This window comes from Agelaius tricolor, unplaced genomic scaffold, assembly GCF_023055355.1.
Source record: "Agelaius tricolor isolate 1412-34295 unplaced genomic scaffold, bAgeTri1.0.p SCAF_1, whole genome shotgun sequence".
Classification (NCBI taxonomy): domain Eukaryota; kingdom Metazoa; phylum Chordata; class Aves; order Passeriformes; family Icteridae; genus Agelaius; species Agelaius tricolor.
In genome coordinates, this window is record NW_027269261.1 from 12395847 (window position 1) to 12417006 (window position 21160).

General features: G+C 43.9%; 1 protein-coding gene across 2 annotated transcripts in view; it reads right to left on the bottom strand.

Annotated features, from left to right (window-relative positions):
• STON1 (stonin 1) overlaps positions 1-18955 on the bottom strand; it is a 24307-nt gene extending 5352 nt beyond the window's left edge. The window contains exons 1-2 of one of the 2 annotated variants that reach the window (XM_071423202.1): positions 18708-18955; positions 6207-8186 (exon numbers count right to left, since the gene is read on the bottom strand). In XM_071423202.1, coding sequence (XP_071279303.1) covers positions 6207-8172 — 1966 coding nt within the window. In that variant the 5' untranslated portion in view covers positions 8173-8186; positions 18708-18955. Of the gene's footprint in view, positions 1-6206; positions 8187-18029; positions 18662-18707 lie in introns of those variants that run through there. The other variant, XM_071423213.1, reaches the window with a different exon arrangement.
• Between the last annotated feature and the right edge of the window lie 2205 nt (positions 18956-21160).

Consider the following 21160-nt stretch of genomic DNA (forward strand, 5'->3'; position numbering starts at 1 on the left):
AGGAAGATAAAGGTGCAGCTCAGAGTGCTGCTCAAACAAGATACATCCCACCTGCCAGGACAAAGGCTACCTGGAGTCCCTGTCTGCTTGGGAAAAGAATATACCCCATTTCTTAAAAAAAAATAAAAAAAAAAAAATTTTAAAAAAAAAAATAGTACTGCTAGAATAACTGTGATGTCATAAAGCAGAGTCATTAAGGATTTGTGCAGCAAATTCTGAATTACTTTAATCATCCTAGAGATGATCCTAAGGATCACTTGCTTCAGCATTTCTTACATGTGGCAATGATATGGGCAAGCACTTCTCCTGGCACACAGGAACACAGGGTGAAAGCTGCTTCCCAAAGCCACTGGAGTCAGCAGACTGACTGTGTGTGTGAAAGCAGGATAATACAATTTAATATAATGAAAAGAATCCTCTCCAAATTCTTCAGGGCAAAACACAGCAATTCTGCATTTCTCCTTCTCTCCAGGATTTTAATCACCAGCATAGATAACTAACTATGCTTTGGCTGCAGGCAGGGGGGAAAAAAATTTAAAAAATAAGAAGAAAAAGGATTGCCTGTATTTTGTCAAAGGCAAGCCTGGCAGTGTATATTTGGTTTTCATCCATTACACTGAATGGGATCTCGAAGTTCGGGGAAAAATGTCCCATTCTTTATGCACTGACTTCCCCCAGTGACAGGAATCAATTCCATTCCAGAATGAAGGAAATACTGAAGATGGAGTTAACATTAACTGAGCTTTATCCATCCCCTGGGGAAAATCATGCTAATATTCCACATCCACAGGCTCACAGGCATTTTGTAAGGCAAAAATAAATTAAAAAGCTGCATCTCCATTGCTCCTAGGAGCCTTGGGCTGGGTGCCTGTCTGTGCTGCAGGTTTTCTCTGTAACATGACACAGCCCTCTGGGCACACCTCAGGAGGGTCCTGCAAGGCACTGGAGCACAAAGATCCCCAGTTTGCAAGGAGTGCCATGCCAGGGGCAGGCAGCACGTGGCTGAAGTCTCAGGACAATAACACAAAACACAGAGACAAGTACAACTGTAACATCAGGGACTTTATTATGGAAATAGAGGAGGGCACAAAGTCAGAAATAAGGATTACAGCCACCTGCCAATGTCTTGAGAATGAAACTGGAGCACAGAACAGGCGTGAGGAGGAGATGGTGTTTCATCACTCATGTGCCCAGGGACAGGCAGATCTCTGCACCTCTGTGATGTGAGCCTTGTCCATGATCTGCTGCTGGTCACCTCTTGCTGTGCCCAAGGCCATTTCTGCTGCACTAACACTCTCTTGGTCCTCAGTGCCTCTTCCAGACTGCCTGGACATGGTGGAATGAGCCTCTGTTGATGTGGACCTCTCCATCCTTGACTCCTCCACCATCCCAGCCACAGGACACCACGAGGAACATCCTGTTCCAGAGCCACACTGAAAGATGTCATCCCATCTGAGCTGTGCTCCTTTTGGCTCCCAGGACCTGCTCCCCTTTCCCATGGTGGTGCCAGGATGCAGCTTGGCAACACACAACTTACTTGCCCTGCTCTTTGTGCTGTTTCCTGGGTTGGGCTGCACAGACTCTGCACTCAGCATCCTGGGGAGGACAGCAGGAATGGCAGCACCACGATGGCATGGGATGTCCTGGCCAGGGAAAAGGCCAAGCCCTCTGGGGCTGTGGTTAATCTGTGGTTAATTGCTGCTTGTAGTTAATTTGTGGTAGAAGACAACCAGGATACATCTAAGGGCTTTTGGAGATCAAATTCAGAATCTTCTTTGGGTTTCTGGAAGGGGAGGCTTATGAAGAAACAAATAGCAATGGGAATTGTCTAGCAAATTATTCTGTCTTCTGAGAAATGGAATCCAGATATAATCACGGCTTGGAATTTTCCTGGGCAGATATTGGATGGTAAATGTTGGATAACAGATGTCCATTTGAGTCCAGGCACAGATGAGCCATACCTCTTGGGCTGTTGCTGAAGGTTAGTTACCCTGCTAGACATGGCAGAGTTGTGATTCAGGATTATCCAGAGAAACCCCTGGATTTATATTCCAGCTGACTGACAGCCATGAGGTGGTCTTGGTGTTGGGATGCAGTGAATTCTGGGCTGCTTCCTTTTCCTTAGATGGCAACCTGCAAAGGCAGAGACAACAGGTTTGGGATTTGGATAAGGACAATGCCTTGGGTCCTCTGGAGCAGATTCCATTGGACCTTTTTGCCTATTCCTAAACCACAGGGCTCCCCCAGCCCATCTGTCACTTGTACCAACACCAATGTCAAAGGGAAGTACTCACCCCTTCACTTGTGGAGAAGTTCTGCCACTGCTGGGCTGTGCTAGGAGCACAGAGCAACTTCTTCCCATCGGCTGTCAGACGACAAAGTGACTGACCAGCATTTTGGAAGACTCTGAACATCCCCCCAGTTTTCATCTAAAACTGAGAAGTTCTTTTTCATCTCTGCTCCATGAAACCACTCCTTCCCAGGCCTTGTGTCACACTGGAGTTAGAAGAAGAAAGAGAGGCTGTGTGTAGAAGATTCTTTTGCAAAAGAAACTGCTATGCTGAAAAAGCCAGGTGTTGGCCAGGAGGAGAGAAAAGCTGGTGCTGTAGAAAGACAGGTGGGTTGGAGCAGGCAGTGTACTAAGGTGACAGACATATTCAGAGCCCTGACATATTCAAGATGACACAGTCAAGCCCAGCTATCCAAAATGTGGCCCATCAGGCACTGTCAACACATGAGCACCTGGACTGATGAAATCAAACCACTCCTGAGAGACAACCAGAAAAATCTAGGGAGATTACTGAGCTTTTACTATCTAATTTATGAGACAGAAACCCTGCAGTTTAGGTGTCTATGCAACTTGTTAAGAGTTCTGTGAATTGAGCGATTTTAGTCTGCCCTAATCTGAAAATCTGGCTCTTGTTTCTTAAAAGTATTCCAAACCCTTGCTCTCTGTCTCCAAGGAATACCAATGAAAAAGCCAAAACAAACAAACAAAAGATCAGTAGAACTATTAAACTAGATTCCAAATATCATTTAGAATTCAAAAAGCATTTCAAAAGCAATTAATAATCTAACTTTGCATTTATTAACACAGTTTTGCCCTTTTTCACCTGTGTAAGTAGCATTCAAACAACCTTGATCTGATAAAGGCTTATGAAGCAAAGCAATTTCAGCCAAAATAATGTACTGGGGTTATCTTAGTTATGTAATAATTCTAGTTTTGCCAAAATAGGTCCAGTTCTAAAACTCTTTGAACATAAAAACATAAACAATTACTAAGGACAGATTTACAGACATTAGGGTTGTTAGAAGTTAGTAACTCCTGCAGCTATCTCTAAATGGGAACATTTCTCCAACCTCTTGGGAGAAGTGCTTAGGGAATGGAGGAGTGGGACAGTACCACCACCAAGCACCAGCTCACTGTGGTGCCAGTGCCAGAAGGAGGTGTCTGGGCAGGGATGGAGCCCACCTGACAAAGCCATGGCTTTGAGTTTCCACCTGGGCAGTTTAGAAAATAAGAAGAGCAGCAGCTGGCGATTCCTGGGAACCACATCACCTCCCACAGCAGAGTCCATGCACAGATGCTGTAACAAGGCTGCCAGCAGCCACAACCTCCCCAAGCTCCAATCTGCTGTCTTGTTTAGTACCTGCTTCCTCAGTGGCTCCATGATGCAGAATGAAATGAGAAATAATCAGCTGAAGAACTGTTGCTTTACACAATGGCTCAAGGATGGAGGATTTTTCCTAGCAGGAAAAATCACAGGGCTCAAATTTACACAGCAAGTGATTAAAGCACAGTGCTTTGCAGTTTAGTCTCTCCCTTGCTCCCTGGGAACTCCCTGGGAAGCAGCTGACACAGCTTCTCCACTGCAAAGTCTGGCCCCAGTACTGTGCTAAAATCATAACATGTTCTGCATTTCCTTACACTAAGCCCCAGTTTCACAAACATAGACTCAATTTGCAGAAATTTCACTGGATCAGCCCTTCAAAGCTTTTAGCTTTTTCCCTTTTTTTCCTTTTTTTAAAATTAATGCTAAAATTCTGACTCCAAATATAATATCTATATTTCTGAATAGGCACAGGCAGCTTTTAAAAGTCTGGAGTTTCTTGCAGCTCCTACTGACTTCACTTGGCCAGAACTTTTCCAAGAAAACACTTCAGTAGAATCCAGTGGACATTAACATATTTCAATGTCCATAAATGGAGCCACAATATAAATGTAAGCAACCTTTCCTTTTCCCTTCTTTTTTTTTTTAATTTTATTTTAAGAAGCCTTGGACAAAGACTTTCTGAAAGCAAAGTCCTCAGCATATTTTTCCGCCGGCGGTAAACACATTATGAAAGTTTACATATTTCTATTAGTTTGACTGTCTCCAGACTTTTGGCAAGCCTTGGGACAACTCTATTTTTAAACTCTTAACTGTGTACAGAGCACTTGATACAGAGGTTTAAAATTTGACTGGGCAGAATTACTACCAAAACTTTTTTTTCAAACGTATGAACATTTCACGGAGACAAATGATTCTGCAGATCTCGGAATGTGCAGATCTCAGATCCTGCAGATGTCAGAATCCTCTCAGCTAGAGGAATTATTCAAATGTCAGAAGTTTAAGCTACTGGTGGAAAATAATGTAGAGCTGTGGAATGCCTCAAAAAAAAAGAAAAACCCCAGTTCTTCCTTTCAAATAACTTAAGTCTGAAGTTAATTGTGCACATCAAATCTTCAGGTGAAAGAACTGCAGGAAATTTGTAAGATTTTGAATCTTCTTTAAAATTGCCTAAACTGCTGACTTGATTTTACAGAAACTTACATTAAATAGCAAAGAGTACTAAAAATTACCCAAACACTCCTGTAAGCCTTGGGAAAACACATGGGTCATAGCAACATGGTGCAAATCTCTGAAACCTGGAGCACAGGACAGGGATTTTGAAGACTCAAAGAATCTTCTGCCTTCTCATTCTCCTACATCTCTCCATCACTCCTCTGCCTTCCCTGTCCATTTTTCAGTCTCCCCAGCCCATGCCCTTCACTTCCCTCCCTCTGTCATTGCTCTTCCCCCACCATTAGTCCTGGCTTAGTAGTAGAATGCCTGAAACTGAGACTTAAGAAGGTAAAATCTTTTCTGGACATTTTAAAGAGGCAGTTAGCCCAGACAGGATAATACAGGACCAGGACAATCCATATGTTAGTAACATACACTTACCCCCTTTTTCAAAAGTACAGATTTTACAGATATTTTACATTAAATGCTTTAACAGATGCCCTTGTCTTACACAGATCCCCAAAGCGTCAGGTACACATAATGCAAAGGATCAAGCAAGGGATCAAATGCCTTCACTCTGCAGAACTTGAAGCAGGATACTGTACTCCTCAAGATTTTTTATGCCTTTAGAAAAGTAGTATATGCCTTTAGAAAGGTACTGGTAATACAACTAAAAACTGGAATTGTAAACCCAAATATTTATATTTTTTTCTTCTTCAAAAAGTCATATTTTCACCCTTTAATTAAATTAACTACTTCCATATGTGAAATTAAAAACCTAGCTGTTTGTACTGCTCCAAGTTTTCAGTGAGGTACCACCACCAGAAAGAAAAGGGAATAAAGTGGGAGGCATTTTTTGTCAGTGCAGTTATTGCCATGAATATACAATCTCAATGCACAAACCCATGGAAGAGGTAACAGAAACCAGCCTTTGCAAAAGCACAGCACTTCCTACAGCAAATTTAACCACAGCACCTTCTAGTTCTGCATCATACCTACCCTTTCTTAATTCTAGAAAGCCAAGACCCAGCAGTGACAATACCACCTTTTCTATTAGCTGTGTGATATTTGGTTAATAAATAATTTTACCAACTTCTGATTCCCATCCCACCCATTGCCCAGCTGGTACACAGGAAGCATAAACTCTTCCCTCAGCCTTACTGCTACAGACTTGAGGTTCACTCAGAATGATCAGCTCTGCTTCCATGATACCACACACTTAAAACGACTGACAGTACACCTGCCTCCATCAAATAAATTATGAAATCATAGTTTAAAGAAATTGATATGTCTAAAAGATTTTTTTTTTCCTAAAAGATTATTCTGGCTTCTACCAACAGCATCCCACAGATAAAAACCCAAACCACGACAGCTGATGGAGGTACACAAGCACAAACCCAGTGAAGACACACACCCAAGCCCACAGCACAAATTATTTACTTGAATTTTTATCTGGAAGCCTGTCAATCTTCCACACCACAGCCCTGTAGGCACTCTCGTATTTTGCTGTTCCAACCGAGACTTGGATTACGGGGTCAGATTCAACCTCGTGCAAAGCCCCAAGGCAAGCTCTCCTATTCATTTTGGCTTTTAGGGACTTCTGCCTTTGCAGGTTCATGGTCCAAAGTGCTTTGATCCACTGTGTGGGAACAGGAAAGCGAATCATAACATTTTCACAGTATTTCACAGAGGGTAAACGTGTGGGGATGTGAGCAGTTGAGGCCATGTTTATGAAAGCCTGAAGTTCAATGTATGCCCCCTGAACCACCACTGCAGCCTTCACAGAAAAGGGAAGGTCTTGCCCATCGTAGCGTGTCCTGAAACGCATCAGTTCCAGCCTGCAGGCGTCCGGGGGTGTAAACTTAATAATCCGTGACTGCTCAAATTCCTGTGCTTTGACACAGTTATGGAAATGGCAGTCGAGAATCTCGATCCACTTCTTGTCCTGCTCCTTCTCAAAGTAACGCTCGTCCCTCTTCTGGAGCTCCAGGTCGTTCAGGGTTAGGAAACACTCAGCACCACCGTTCACAAAACACAGGCAGTAAATGTGTGTGATGACTGCACTTTCTACGAGTTTTCCTTCTGCCTTAGTGACTTTCCCCCAAAAGTTATCCACTATTTCCAGAGTCATTTCTTGCTCTTCATAATTCCTCTTTTGTCTGGAAACAGTAGGAAGCTTCATGAGCTCCTCCTCGACCGCCGCGAGGAAATCGGTGAAGTCGTCATAGTCGGTGGTGCCCAGCTTCAACATCTGCTCCACCTCTGGCTCATGGATCACCTCTACTTTGGGGTGGTACCTCCTCTTCTCCGTGTAAGACACGCACTCGATCTTCACAGTGTGGATTTTCCCTGAGACATTGTAGCTCTCCAGTTTGGGTTCGGACAGCTTGCACTGTGGCTGCAGCTGGAATTCCTTGAAAGGTTTCTCCAGGCCCTTTTCGTAATACATCTGCAACACCCCTCCAGCCAGGACGCTCAGGTAAATGGGGCCCCACTGCCGAGATGACATCATGTTCTTCTTCTCAGGAATCCTCAGCATGAATGGCCACCCATCTGATTTCTGGCTCCTGAAAAGGCTGCGTGGAATGGCAGGGGAGAGCTTGTGCCATGCGTGGGTGCTGGAGATGGGTGGGTTGTCCACAGCCTCACAGCTGTCAGCTTGTAAGTGTTCAAGCCTCTCACAGATGTAACTGAAGGAGCCCTGGTTAAGGCTTTTCTGATCATGACATGTTTCTTTGTTTCTAGGATGACACCCACTCCTGTCAAGCGCTTTGTCCTTCCTGTGCATGCTGGCATTAGCTGGAGATATGCTGAGGGAGCACCCTTCCTTCCAAAAAGGGCTGGAAAAAGCACAGTCACTGTGGAAGTACTGGAAGTGTCCTGGAGCCAGCTCCTCGCAGCTTCCTGGTGGGTTAGGACTTCCTTCATCTGCTGATTTGGAGACCAAAGTCTTACCTGGATTGTCATTAGGTGAGGGGCTCAAAGGAAGGCTGCTCGGTTTCTGTGAGGCCAGGGATGAGCAATTCCCAGGGGATGGAGAAGGGTTAACATTTGATGGCCATTCAGGGATGGGGTAAAGCATGTGAATCCCAGACTTTGGAAAGCAGGGGTTTCCTGGGTAGTCTCTGGTAGGTGTAGTAAGTGGAGAGTTGCTGGGGGGTCCAGGACTCAGGTAGAAATCAACCACAGGAGATGAGAGCGGAGTGCTGCCTGTAGAGGATGACCTACTTGAGGACTCATGAACACTGCACAAGTTGAGCTTAAGGCCATTTGGTCTGGAGCTACTCTGATTGTCAACCAATTTCTGAGGTGATTGGAAGAGAGGCTCGTCATCAAAGGTGACCCAGTTTGCTGGATTTGGAGAACACATCTTGTAGGAAAAACTTGAGGCGCTTGCACAACGCATCACCCGCAAGCCATCTATGAAGAAACAACAAACATGATTCAAATCAATCTCAAATCACACAAAGCTGAAATTTGCAAGCAGTTCACAAATCCAGTGTATTTTGTTTTACATGTATAATCTGAGGTAGCTGTGTAGAAACTGATAAACTGCCTGTGAATCCCCACTGCTCTCCCAGGCTGGGGATTGAAGGGAGTTCTAAGCTCTACAAGCTGTTCAGAGCATCTGATGTACAGAGCCTCTCAATCAGAGAGAGCAGAATGCCCCACAGCAGTACAGGACTGCTTGAATAATACTTTCAGCCTCATTATATACAACATAATACTATACAGCTTATGCATCATTTCAAATATGGACAGATTTTTCCATACCAGGCATCTGCTCTGGGTAAGGTTTCCCCTCCTTCCCAGCATTTTATTAAGAATGCTGTAGCTGTTTCCAAAAATAGAATCAGGAGGGAGAGAAGGGATTATTTTTTTGATGAAAAGCTGTAGCAACTCAGTGCTGATGGCAAAGGTACACATGCTGCTGTCATCAGGGCAAAAACCTGGATGCCTGTCAGAGCTGGGCAGGAATCCCTTTGCATCAGTTCCTTCAACCCAGGCTTACACTCTTGGAGACTGGACACGTTATAAGGAAGGACTGGAAAGGCGTTAAACTTTTAAACAGACTGGAAAGGCATTAAACTTTTAAACAAGAAGTTAGCCCTAAGGATGAGCAGTACATTCCTGCTGAGGAGTGGACTGCAAGCCTCCACCACAGACAAAATGCTGATGAAACACAAGTCAAGGCCAAGTAACAGCACTCACATCTGCCAAGCACTGAATTGGCTGGTGGCCTGGAAAAAGGACAGGTCTTTAAACCAATTAATAAACTACACTTCATCAAACAAAGTGTCTTTGGTAAAAGGGCTCAGCTGGATGTCCTCTGAGCAGGACTGCAACCAGTAAATCATTAATCTTGCCTTCGTGGTTCTAAATTGTGCGCTGAAATTTAAATGCTCGTTGCATCCTCATGCAGGGCATGTTGTCCTCAAAGTTTTTCCTCCCCACTGCTCCTGCCTGATGAGGGAGCAAGCAAAAAATTGCCAGTGCCTGAGGAGGAATGGAGTACAATGAAACAGCAGGGGGGCTCATATAAACATGGCTCATTTGATAGAAAGTTACTCTTGTTCTGTCAGAACACATCCACGTTTGCCTGAAAGCACAAGGAAGGCAGAGTTCACATAGACAAAAACCACCTGCATGTACATTACTCTGTTAATTAAGGTCAGCTAATGATGACTTGGAGCTATTGCCCTTCATGCACAGAGAGCCACAGTCAGGCTGTTTAATTGCACAGCACTACAGAATCACATAACCATAAAAGCCATTCTTTATCTGTAACACGTAGAGAACAGTTCACTTCTAGACATGCTACAGTTCAGCCAAGTGAAACTTGTGCTACAAATCTCTATTTCTATCATTACTCCATTATTTCTGGGGCAGTTTGTAGCCAGTAAGAAAGTGCCATAAACTGTGGCACAATCTGCTTACTGTGAGGCTGACCAACAGAGAGCTCTCAGCAGAGGGGGACTCTGGTCCTTCATTAGGTTTTGAACTCTCGACCTTTTTGTTCAGAAAAATATTTGCACTATGCTAGTTATTTTATAAGCACTCTAATCACCACTTACAGAAGGAGAGAGAGAGAAAAGGAGCAAACAAGTACAAATTACTGTCATAGCTCAGACACACACAACTACCAGTGTGTCCTTCACCCACACAATCACTTCATCATAAAGCGCAGCAATGGAAAGAAAAATCACAGCTATTCGGTCTCTGACTTGGTCATCATTTTTTCCTCCCATATCACACCCTTCTCCTCCTCTTCCTCTGGTTGCCACCATGGCTCTTTCAGCATTAATTATCTCTAGAGCTGAAGTTTCAAAGTTTTCAGCCCTTTTTTCAAAGCCTCATTTGTTAAGAGCAGCTAATGTGATGCTGGCTCGGGGTGTGGCTTTTTCCTGGAGCAGCTGGGACACTGGGGCAGCCTGGTAGACAAGAGAACATAAGGAAACAGCCTCAAAGGCTGCCATTAAAAACTCCTCTGGCTTTTACAAGAGATAAGGGATGGGCAGAGAGAGGAAAAAAAACACAATGTGGATGGGAGAGAAGCCTTTCTCTGTGGAGGGGCTCTGGGGATGCTGCCACAACCCTCCAGTGTGACCACAGCCATGCTCAAGGGGCAAATCACACAACACTGAGATGCACTATTGGAAAAGAAATCATAAAACCGGGTGTTTACAATAAAGAACACATTTGCAGACTGTTTCCCTTTCTTGTTAGAAATGGAATTTTTCAGTGTCCTTTATTATTCCCAGATGTTCAGGGGTTTTTTTCCCCCAAGGTCTGTTACTATTCCCTTTTTAAAATGCGATGTTGCAGATTATTTGGCAGGGGTTTTTTTTCCCATTACAAAACAAAAAGATGTTTGAACTCCACCTGCCAAACATTTAACTTCAGTCAGTAAGTGTCAATGAAGAAAACCACTTTCCCAGATGGAAAAAAGTGGAAAAGAGCACTTTCCTCTGCAGTCACAATGCCCTCAGTGTACCTGTCAGAGGCTGCAGCTTTCAGGTCTTGTTGCTCTTGCAGTTACATGGGAATTTTTTAAAAGAAAAAAAGATGCTGATGATAACAAAAACACACATGCAAAGAGTGTTGAAATAGATAGTGGCTCCCCTACTGTTGCTCACTGATCCCCAAAAATGACTACTAGGAATGGAGGAAAAAAGCCCAAATGGATTTTTAAAAGCTGATTGGATAATGTCATGCTAATACAAGGAAATGCAACCTCTTGTGTGTTAAGGATAGCACCACTCATCTAGTATTTAAAAAAAAAAAAATCAGTCTTATGCTGCTTTACATCACTTGTTCTCTGATTCTTTTACATCTGCACAAAGCAATAAAATAATGCTTTCAATTTCTATTTTGTCCTAAACCATGCTCCAAATTCCTTCCTATGAACTGGGACGTTTTTCCTTGAAATCAAACTAAAATTCAGGCTTCAGGATAGATGTGTTTTCCCTCCAAAAAGCAAAGGTCCCCCATGGGACCCACATAAATGTAACCCAAATGCTTTGGGTAAAAGGAAAATGATACAAGATACCATTGATCACACATGTTATGGGGCCTGTGACATTTAAATTACAAGCATGTGTGGTATCTTGTTCAGAGAGGAGGCAGGAAATACCATTTTTAGAATATTGAAACTGCCAGTAAAAAAAAGCTGGCTGAAATAACAGTTGATCCTAGGTGCATTAATTCCAGTGAACCCAAAAGTTGCACTTCATTTCAATTCATCCTCTTCTGCCTGAAAACAATCTTCCCATTTATCAGATTAACACACTCCCTCAGCATTTAATGAGCAGTCATTGCAGCTTAATTTCTTCATTTTAATACCTTGAGGATGGAAAGAAGAGAAATCCTATCCTATTATTGAGAGATTTTATAGGCTGTAGCTATCCCTGGGTCCTTTGTTGCTCCAGAAATCCCAGATCAAATCTGCAGCAAAAACACGGCTCATGCCTTGCTGGGGGATATTGTTACCTCTTCCTACACTAAAAAATGACTCCCTGCTCACTCTAAGGTGCATCCCAAGGTCTTGGCTTTGGCACTTTTAATCCAGATTAGCAGCTGGGTCCTCAGGGAGCTGCTGTGCCATCAGCAATGTCCCCACCACACTGTGACAGCACAGCCTCCTGTCACCTCCTTCACAGCAGCAGCACTGAACCAGCACAGTGCACAGCTGCACCCCCTGCACATCTCCCTCTCTTTAGGGGCCTTCCCTAAAATTTGGCACCAATTAAAACCCTCAAGCACGTTCCCTTATGTTCAAACATAAAGGTTCTCTTTTAAAATATTGGAGGAGCGTGGGGTCAGCTGAAGAGGAACATCAGGGAAACACCTCCCTTCTGCAAAGCACAAAGCAAGTAAATGCAGTGTTTAATGGACAGTGCTGACATTCCCAACACACAGAAAAGCATAATTTTATAAATACATTCCTTACTGCCTCTCTAGCTCCAGAGGCCCTTGCAGCTCCAGAACTGTTAAGCTACACATCCTGTAAACAAATTCTCTTTGTAACACCCAAGCACAAAACTTATGTGTGCCACTGGCTCAGCTGGGTAAACACCAGCCTCATCACTTGCTCCAAGCACAAAAAGAAACCCAGATTCATCTACATACAGTGTGACAAAAGAGTTAAATAATCCCTTCCAAATAAGCTGAGCTCTTCACATGATCTGCTCTGTTTGTGGACAGTGCCTGGCCATTTTTATTTCCACCCTTCCAGAAAAACTATGGACCCCTTACTAATAAAACTACTACTAAAGTCAATTTTATTTCCAGGAGCAAGGTTGTCTGTTGCATACAGGCCATGTAGAAATGTAATGCCAAGCTCTGCATCCTGTGCACACTGTGGTGAAGCTGTCCCACAGCCACACCACGAGTTGCTGCTGTTCTTTCTACAAACACCCAGACAATTCTTCAAGCATTTTGCCACAGAGTGCAAGAGTCCCTCAGGGAGGTACAAATTCTCTGCAGTTTAAGCAATAAAGCACATATGGTATATAAAACACCCTTAATGTTTCTAAGCCCTTGTGATATCCAAGTAAAACATGGCAGATTTATCTCTGTGTTTTACAGCCATATTCTTTGTGTCACTGTTTTGGTTATTACTTAACTCTGCAAAAAAAAAAATCTTGAAGCACAACTTCTACATAAAATACTGCTTGATTTATGATGATTTGCCTCAAATTTTACTTTGATATTACATGTGGCTTCACTTCTATTTAACTCTGCTTTTCCTATCCTAGATACACATAAAAAAATCTATCCAGTCTATATGTCTGAAATAAACATAAACAAAAGCCACAGCTGATGGGACCTAGGAATTTCTTGGCATTTTCTTGTATTTGGGACATGAATTAAGCCTCCCACTGCATTACTCATTTTAGAAAATAAGGAACTGGTGTAATAGTCAAAAATACACCAACTTCAAAGTGCAATGTGACCTTTTATTTACATTGCTCACTCTCTGGGGCACAGGCACAGCTGGGAGAAGTTCAGGGCTTGCAGCAAATCTGTTTAATTTGGAATTCCTTACTCTTGGCCCCAAGAGCTGGAGGAATTAAAGCTTTCAGCTTTTGACAGTGTGCACATCCCCAGAGCAAAGGCAGGCCCAGCTCTTGCAAACACCTCTCGCTGTTGCTTGCTCCTGCCTGAAGGCACAAGCTTGAAAAAAATTGACATTTTTAAGGGTATCAACACAACCCATCACAATTCCCAAGCAGAGACAACACTCGCTTTCTTTGATAGAGAAAAGGGTTGGTCAGAGGCTAAAACACTCTCTAGTGAGGAGGATGTCGCAGGGTTTGGGGTGTGGGGGACTCCCCACCACGAGGTCACAGCGCTGCTGGTCCCTGCACACCAGGAGGACATCTGGGATGCAGCCAGGGAGGGATCCCACAGGCATTGCATGGTGGAGGCCTGAGGAAATTCCAACTGCCCTGCCTCTTCATGCTTTAAAAGGCTGTGAGCTGATATGAGATTCACAGCAGAGGGAAATCCTATGGGATGCTCCCAAATGGAGAATGAAAGAAAAGCAGCCAGAGCACATCTCTGGTAACCTCTGCTCAGCTGTGCCTGCAGTGGATCATCCCCAAAGGAGTAACTCTCCTTGCTGACAAGAGGAGGAGGTTGGATGGTGAGGATCTTCCAGTGGATGTGAAAATTTAGCACAGCTACTCACAACAATTCCCGTCTTTGCCATGGATAATCACTCAAACCTCAGCTGTTAGGCACTGTAAAATAAACTCCTTTTCATGTGCAGATCCATCCTGGGAGTCTTTCCCTAACACTCAGATGTGAAGTCATTCCAAAGCTGCCTCGAAAAGACAACAAAGCCTCATGCATGACTGGTCTGGTGTGTAACTCCATCAGCTTCAGCCACCCTTCCCATAGACACGAGCTGTGATTCCCACACCCTCCCTCACCCCGCTCCAGCAGTCACATCACCAGGGGTGAGTCACATCAGCTTTGTCCTCCCCTGTTTTCCTAGTGGGGAGCAGGAATCAAGGCAGAAAAGCCTGGAGACATTTTACTGGAATTGTCTGTATGGTTTTATGGAGACAAACCAAAGGTATTTCCTAAAGGGATTGAGGGATTTTTACAAATCACGGCCGCACAGCCACCTGGGATCTGCACCCTCATTCCTCTCAAGGGGTTTTTTGCAGAGCTTGTTATCAGGAACATAACTTTCAGAATGAGATCACATAAACTAAACAGAATAAAGTAAAAATAATAATTTAAAACTATATTTAAAAAAAAAAAAAAAAAGAAACTAAAAGAGAGATCCAGTGTAAATGCCATCAGGAAAGACACTGGAATGCAGACCTGAAGCTGCAAAAAGCAGCAGAGGTCCTCTGACCCCACAGGCCACCTCTCCCACCTGAGGGGAGCTGAAAGGTTTCTTTCAGCAGGTCCTTCACTACCTGCTGTGACTCAGCCCATGTCCAGACACCCTACAGAACACACCAAGCAGGGAATGGAGCAGCGTGGAGAAAGAACTCAGGCAAAAATCAGCCTCCAGCTACCAAACATCCAAGGCTCACAGCTTGCAACAAGCACTTTCTAAAATTTAAAAAACCAGCTTTCCCAAGCCACAGCTACATGTAACTGCTTTGTTTCAGGGAGATGAAATATCATCTTATATCACACCACAAACTGCATAATTCTGGTACATAAAGAAGAGCCCTGGGTACACTTAGAACCTGTTTGGTTTTCCTTTTAACATAACCAAAGTGATAAAAACCACATTTGTCTCTGGCATATGTGCAAGAATAGCAAACAGCAGTACCCAGCACGAGTCTGAGCATCTTTCTTGAGTACATCAGTTCTAAGTTCTCAGTCAGTTCCTGCAGATGACATCCCAGTGTTTTCCTGTTTTCTGGGCAGATTCTCCACCTCAGGAGGTGACAGACTGTCCCAGGTGTCACCAACACAGGTCTAGTGGCCCGTGGTTCTGTGCATCTTTGTGCTCCAGGCTGGAACAGGGAAGCCAGGACAGGGGGTACCCCTGCTCATGCCCCATTTGCTGGCAGATGGGATGGCCAGGAAAACCCTCAGGAAGACACAGTCTGCTATCAAACACAGTAGCAACAGTTTTACCAGCTCAAATTATCACTGGATTAAATCCTGAGAACCACAAAATGGTTCGCTATGTTTTAGTGAACATCTTTAACAGAAAAAGCTTGTTTTTCCTAGAAGAAATAACAAAAAGCCTGATAAAATCAGTATTAACTACTCAGAGTTTTTATTCTCTTCCTTTCTGGGTATCACAGTGCCTTGTGTGCAAGAGGTGACTGCAAAGTGTGATGCAAGACATGATTGCATCTTCTCAAAGCAAAGCAGTTACACATAGCAGTGTATTGTGAAAACTCCTTTGTTTTCTTTAATGTTAGAAAGTGCTCACTGCAAACCTGTGACCCTTAAAAAGTTTTTTAGCTGGAGGTTGGTTTTTGATCTGTGCTGTTCCACTTAATTTCTTCCCATTATCTGCATAGACAAGATAAATAAATCATATTTAATTCACTTAATTCACTGTCACGTTCCTGTCACAGGGCCCACTCACATTCAGCTCCCTGGGCTAGTCCTGCTTCATCCTCTGAATCACACTCCTCTTCAACATCACCAGAGCCATGGCACAGCTCACACTCCATAGGCACATTTGGGAGAGCCAAGGGACTGCAGGGGTTCATGTAAACTGTTTATTGACACCAGCTGCCATTTCACTGTACAGAAGGTTTGTTGGGCTCTTTTAATAATAATAAAAAAAAATGCTCTGGCCTAGAAGAGACAGGAAAATAAATCTATTTTTATTTGCAGTACTTCTGCAGGTCACTAAGTTAATGGAATGTTACTGCATCTACTGAAGCAATTTTTTTAACTGTGTTTAGGAAACATGTTTTTATTAGGAAAGCACGCACATCCCACAGAAGTGCTCTGATCACAGCAGCTCTGCACAGGGCTCTGGCAAGTGCTTTAACATCCCAAACCTCTCCCTCTCTTCTCCCTGTGCGCAGAGACAGAGAGACAGGGATTTATAATGGACTAAGAAGCAGCAGAAATGCAGTTATGGGTGGATGGGTGGCTGTCCCCCTTCTGTAATAGCAACAGCTTTTTTTTTTTTTTTTAGGATTAAGCAGCTCTCTGGATTAAAAAAAAAAAACAAAAGCCTGAGTACTTTGGCACACAGATCACATATCAAAATATTAAGCTGGCTGTGGACAGAAAAAAGTTTAAGTCTGGTCCTCTGCTAGTGTTTGCAGTGTCCAAGGGAAGGGAGGGATGAAATGCCACAAAGAATACACAGCACAAAAGAACACTTCAAAACTCTTGCCACTAATCTCAGAGTGAGTAATAAAAGGCAGGGAAGCTGACAGAAATACTGTATTTAGGAAAATCACTGAACAGCATAACAGTCTTTTTTTTTTTACTTTAGTTTTAGTTCTGAGTCAGTTTTTATATCTGCCCTTGAAACTGCCTCATGCTTTAGTGCCCAACAAACACATGGCAATACCTTCCTGGGGTATAACCCATGACATAAGATTTGTCTTCTAGACATGAAAAGTACTGTCTGGCAGCTGTCAGGAACATTTTCTGGCAGAGCAGCTCTCACCTGATCCATGGGATACTCCCCTTCTCCCTGCTTTCAGGCCTTACAGGAATACCAGCACTAAGGATGTGCTGATTAAATCCTCGTTTGTTTGGATACAAGTACTGTTAATAGCAACTGATGACAGTCATGTCAGAAAGTGTAATTCCTAACACAGACACCAAAAAAAGCCTCATTTGGGTTCCTCTCCAAAAGCCTTTTAAGACAGACACGTGGGCAGCTGAGGCAGAAGACATGAGGTTATATTTATACCAACCAAAGCCAGAAGAAAAGGAGTGGTGGACTAGAGGGATCTTGTTTACCCAAACACAAAGCCAAACACTGCCCAGGATAGTGCATCTCTGTTTTCATGCTGGAGTTCATGTCCACACACAGATTAACTTACAAACCTACACTAACCTGCTAGTCAGAGATCATCAACAAGCTGGGCCATTTACAAACCCCAAAAACTTTCGAAGTGATAGAAAACAACACTTACTGCATATTTATGAGGGAGAAGGAAAACAATCGAAGCCGGGCATGAAGCAAGGACCTGATACGTGCCTTGGGGCAGCTTTTCCCAGGGGTGTAATTCACAACTCCAGCATCAGGTAAATACAATCTCTGGCCCGGTGAAACAAATTACTCTTAAGCTCAGCCACAGCTGGTTACAGAGCACAGGGCTGAGTTCTCCTCCTCTCACAGACAGAGGCAAGGAGGCAGCTGATCCTTCCTCACAGCATTTTCTCCCATTGCACAAATCAGACAGCATAAACTGATCTCTTCAGCTGCTGCTTTTTCTCCTTTCACAGCTACAGAAGAGTCTCAGTCCCCAGACAGGGCAAAGCGAGTTAACACCAAAATGAACAGTTCATGTTTAAAAGCCTCAGGCTCCAGAACTTCTGTTCCCTCCTCCCCGGTCAGTCGTTACCACCCTCCCAAAAAAAAGCTAAGTCCTGTTTGCAGAGAAATCAGTCAGGGTTTCTCCACCTCACAGCAAAAACACCGGGGAAGCATAGAATTGTGTAACTTTCGTTTGGGTCCGGAGCACAGCTTAGTCAGCAGTTCTCTCAGCACCCTTTTTTCCCACAAATATCAGAAAGCTACACCTTAAAAAAAACAACAAAAAACCCTTACTGCAAAGCCCCCCTTCCGTGATCACTTACCTAAAGCCAGAAAGGGGGTATTTTCCTCATCTTTTTTTCTCGTTTACACTATCCTCAAAGCTCCATCCCCGGGGTCTGTACTAGGGGGACTCGTGGTCAGCGCAGTTCAAACACCCCAGCCCTGTGCAGCACATCCTCCGCATCCGCTCCGGGCGTTTTCCCAAAGCCCCCGCTGGATTTCTGGGAGAGATTCCTGCAGCCACGCTTTCAAACACCCTGACCCTACGTGCATACTTCAACATCAGCAGCCGAACCACTAAGAAAACATGAGAAAGGCTCCAGGAATTCAATTCACTTCGAGTATTAAAGAAAAACACTCCTCGCCTGCCCCAGTCTCCTCCCCAGCAAGGCAGAAGTCATGGGAATGCGATCCCGTAGGATGCCCGGCACACAAATCCTCCCGATTTCCGCCGTGATTTAAAGCCCCTGGGCAAAACCATCCCCTTTGCACCACTTGTACTGGAAAAGAGCAAAGGAAGGGGGGGAAAGAGAAAGGAGAAAAGGGAAAAGAGAGGAGAGGAGAGGAGAGGAGAGAAGAGGAGAGGAGAGGAGAGGAGAGGAGAGGAGAGGAGAGGAGAGGAGAGGAGAGGAGAGGAGAACAAGATGGGGGAAAAGAAGAAATTTGAAAAAAAAATAGAAAAGAGCCAAATATTTTTGTTAAACGCATCATGTTCTTACACCAAAACAAAAGAGCCCCATCCGCCGGCCCGTTCCAAGGCAGAACTTCGTGGCTGCGCCTCAGCTACCGGGAAAATTCCACTTCGGACGGAGTCCCCGCCGTGCCCCGCTGCTCAGGCGCGGCTGCCCCGGCTCAGAGCCGCTCCTCGCCCGCTCCTCGCCCGCTCCGGTCCCGCCCGGCGCCGCCGGTCCCGCCCGCCGCCGGGAGCGCAGCAGCGGCCGGGCCGGGCCGGGCCGGGCCGGGCCGGGCCGGGGGCGGTGGCCGGGCCAGGCCCCGCCCGGCGCATCCCGCCCGAGCATCCCGCGGGAAAGGCCGGGCAGCCCCGGCTGCCAGCGCCGGCAAAGCCGCTCCGGGGATGGGAGATCCCCCGAGGCTCGGGAAATGTCTGGATAACCAACAGGGTTGTACGGCTGTGGTACCTTAAGCGTCCTTCTCCCCCGTTCCCCTCTGCGTGCACCTCGCAGAGGGGCAGAAGGACTGCTCCCGAAAGGCCGCAGCACACACGGATGGAATGAGGAAGATGAAGAGGGGGAAACCACCTACAAAACCCTCCAGAGCGTTCCCAGGGACTGCAGACACCCAAACTGCCCATCTGAAAGGGTTTCAAGTAGTTGGGACAGCTCACGTGGAGCAGCGAGCTCCAGTTTCTTGTGTAATCCATCCAAAATTCTTTGTGAAGCATTAAATATCCATTTCAGCTCCACTGCTTTGCAGTTTTTGCAATTTCCCTTGTATTTTAACAAGGAAGGACCTCTTTCTGCAAACTGGTTTCTTTTGTCCCATTTATCTCCTCTGCAAAGTTTTCTTATGTTTTCTGTGAAAATGAAGCAATTCTACCTCTTTATTTTATGCCTGGGGAGTACCATTCAGGCTCTGTCTGCATTTACAATAGAAGTGTTCAGTACAGTAAATAAATTCTTCTGTAAGCTTAACACCACTACACAAATTGCACTAGGATGAACATTGGCCATTTGTGGTTTAAAAAGTTCTACATTTGTTTCTTAATTTTTTTAAATATCCGGTGCCAAATTTAGCACGGAATTTTTTCACCATTAATTTAGCATTGCATTAACTTGCAAGCCAGTGAATTGTTACATTCTTCTCTCCTTGAAGGCCTTTTCTGAGCACTGCCAGACTGAGGTCTCCAGGCTCAGAGAACAGGGTTAAGGCAGCTCCACCTGCCTTAACCCCCAGCAGGGGGAAGTGCCAGAACCTCATCCCAACCTCTTCCCTTGGGAATTCCATCCCTGTAAGTCTTCTGCCCCTGAAATCCAGACCTGGTGTCAAAATTTGATGTATTTCCATAAAAACTGTATTTTCCACCAACAACTCAGTCTTCTGCCTTCTCCCAGGACATAACCTCTTAGCAGAGGGAACCAGTGGATCAATACCTCCTGTTTTGCCAAAATTCCAGAAAACTGGAAATAATTTCTAACATTTTCTATGTACTCCAAAATGAGTCCTTCAAACTCCCATGTTCTCCTGCAGAGCATTCAAAGAAGCCTTTTTTCCTGTTTAGCTTCCACATTAGCTCTTCCTAATGGTTTTCAAGTGGGAAGGGTATTAATGTCTCATATCTCCTTATCAAAGCATGCACATCTAAAAACAGATCAGATTTTCCTTTGCTGAGGCAAGTGTATACATTTTCAAGACAAGACTATTCTTCTCCAGTAAATTCTGCTATCATTTTCTCTTCCAAAATAATTCAGTGCAATATAAACTCAAGCATCAGAGAAAAAAACCTGAGATTTAAAGTTCCTGACACTGAGATTTAAACACTGAGATTTAAAGTTCCTTAAAATAATTTGACTTTGATGAATAGTATATGCAGAACAAATTACAACTATTAAAAGTTATTTCTACTGTAAATACAATTTGAAGAGCATTTCACATCAAGATACAGTATTATATGTTGCTAGAGGCAGTTATAAAGCTCATTCAACATTTTACAATGCTAACAAATTTGGTTTACATTGCTGACTATATTTAAATTGATCTTAACATGATTTGCAGTGTATTGCCTGTTTATAAAAACAATTTACTGTCTAGGACTATTTTATCAAAAGTGAAACCTGTCAGTTCATATCTGGCTAGAACCAAATATTTGTAAATAGAGACAGAAAAATAGTTGTTTCTAGACTTATTTTAACTTTTTCCTCTACTGCTTTGCTTTTATTTTAACAAGAAATTTCTGCAAAAGTTCATCTTAACAGAGATGTATTTTGTTTTGAAAAGTCAAATCTCCTCGGGTTCAATGAATCCATCTTTCACTGAATACAATTGCTAATAAAAACTTACAAGTTTATTATATTCACTATTGAAATGCTGTATATTTATTACATATAAATTGGTTATAGAAATTTAGCATATTGATGTCCTTTTTCTGAGAAGTTGGCTTCAAATGTTCCTGACTTTATGGGCTAGATCAAAAATCTAAGAGAAACTTGTTCTT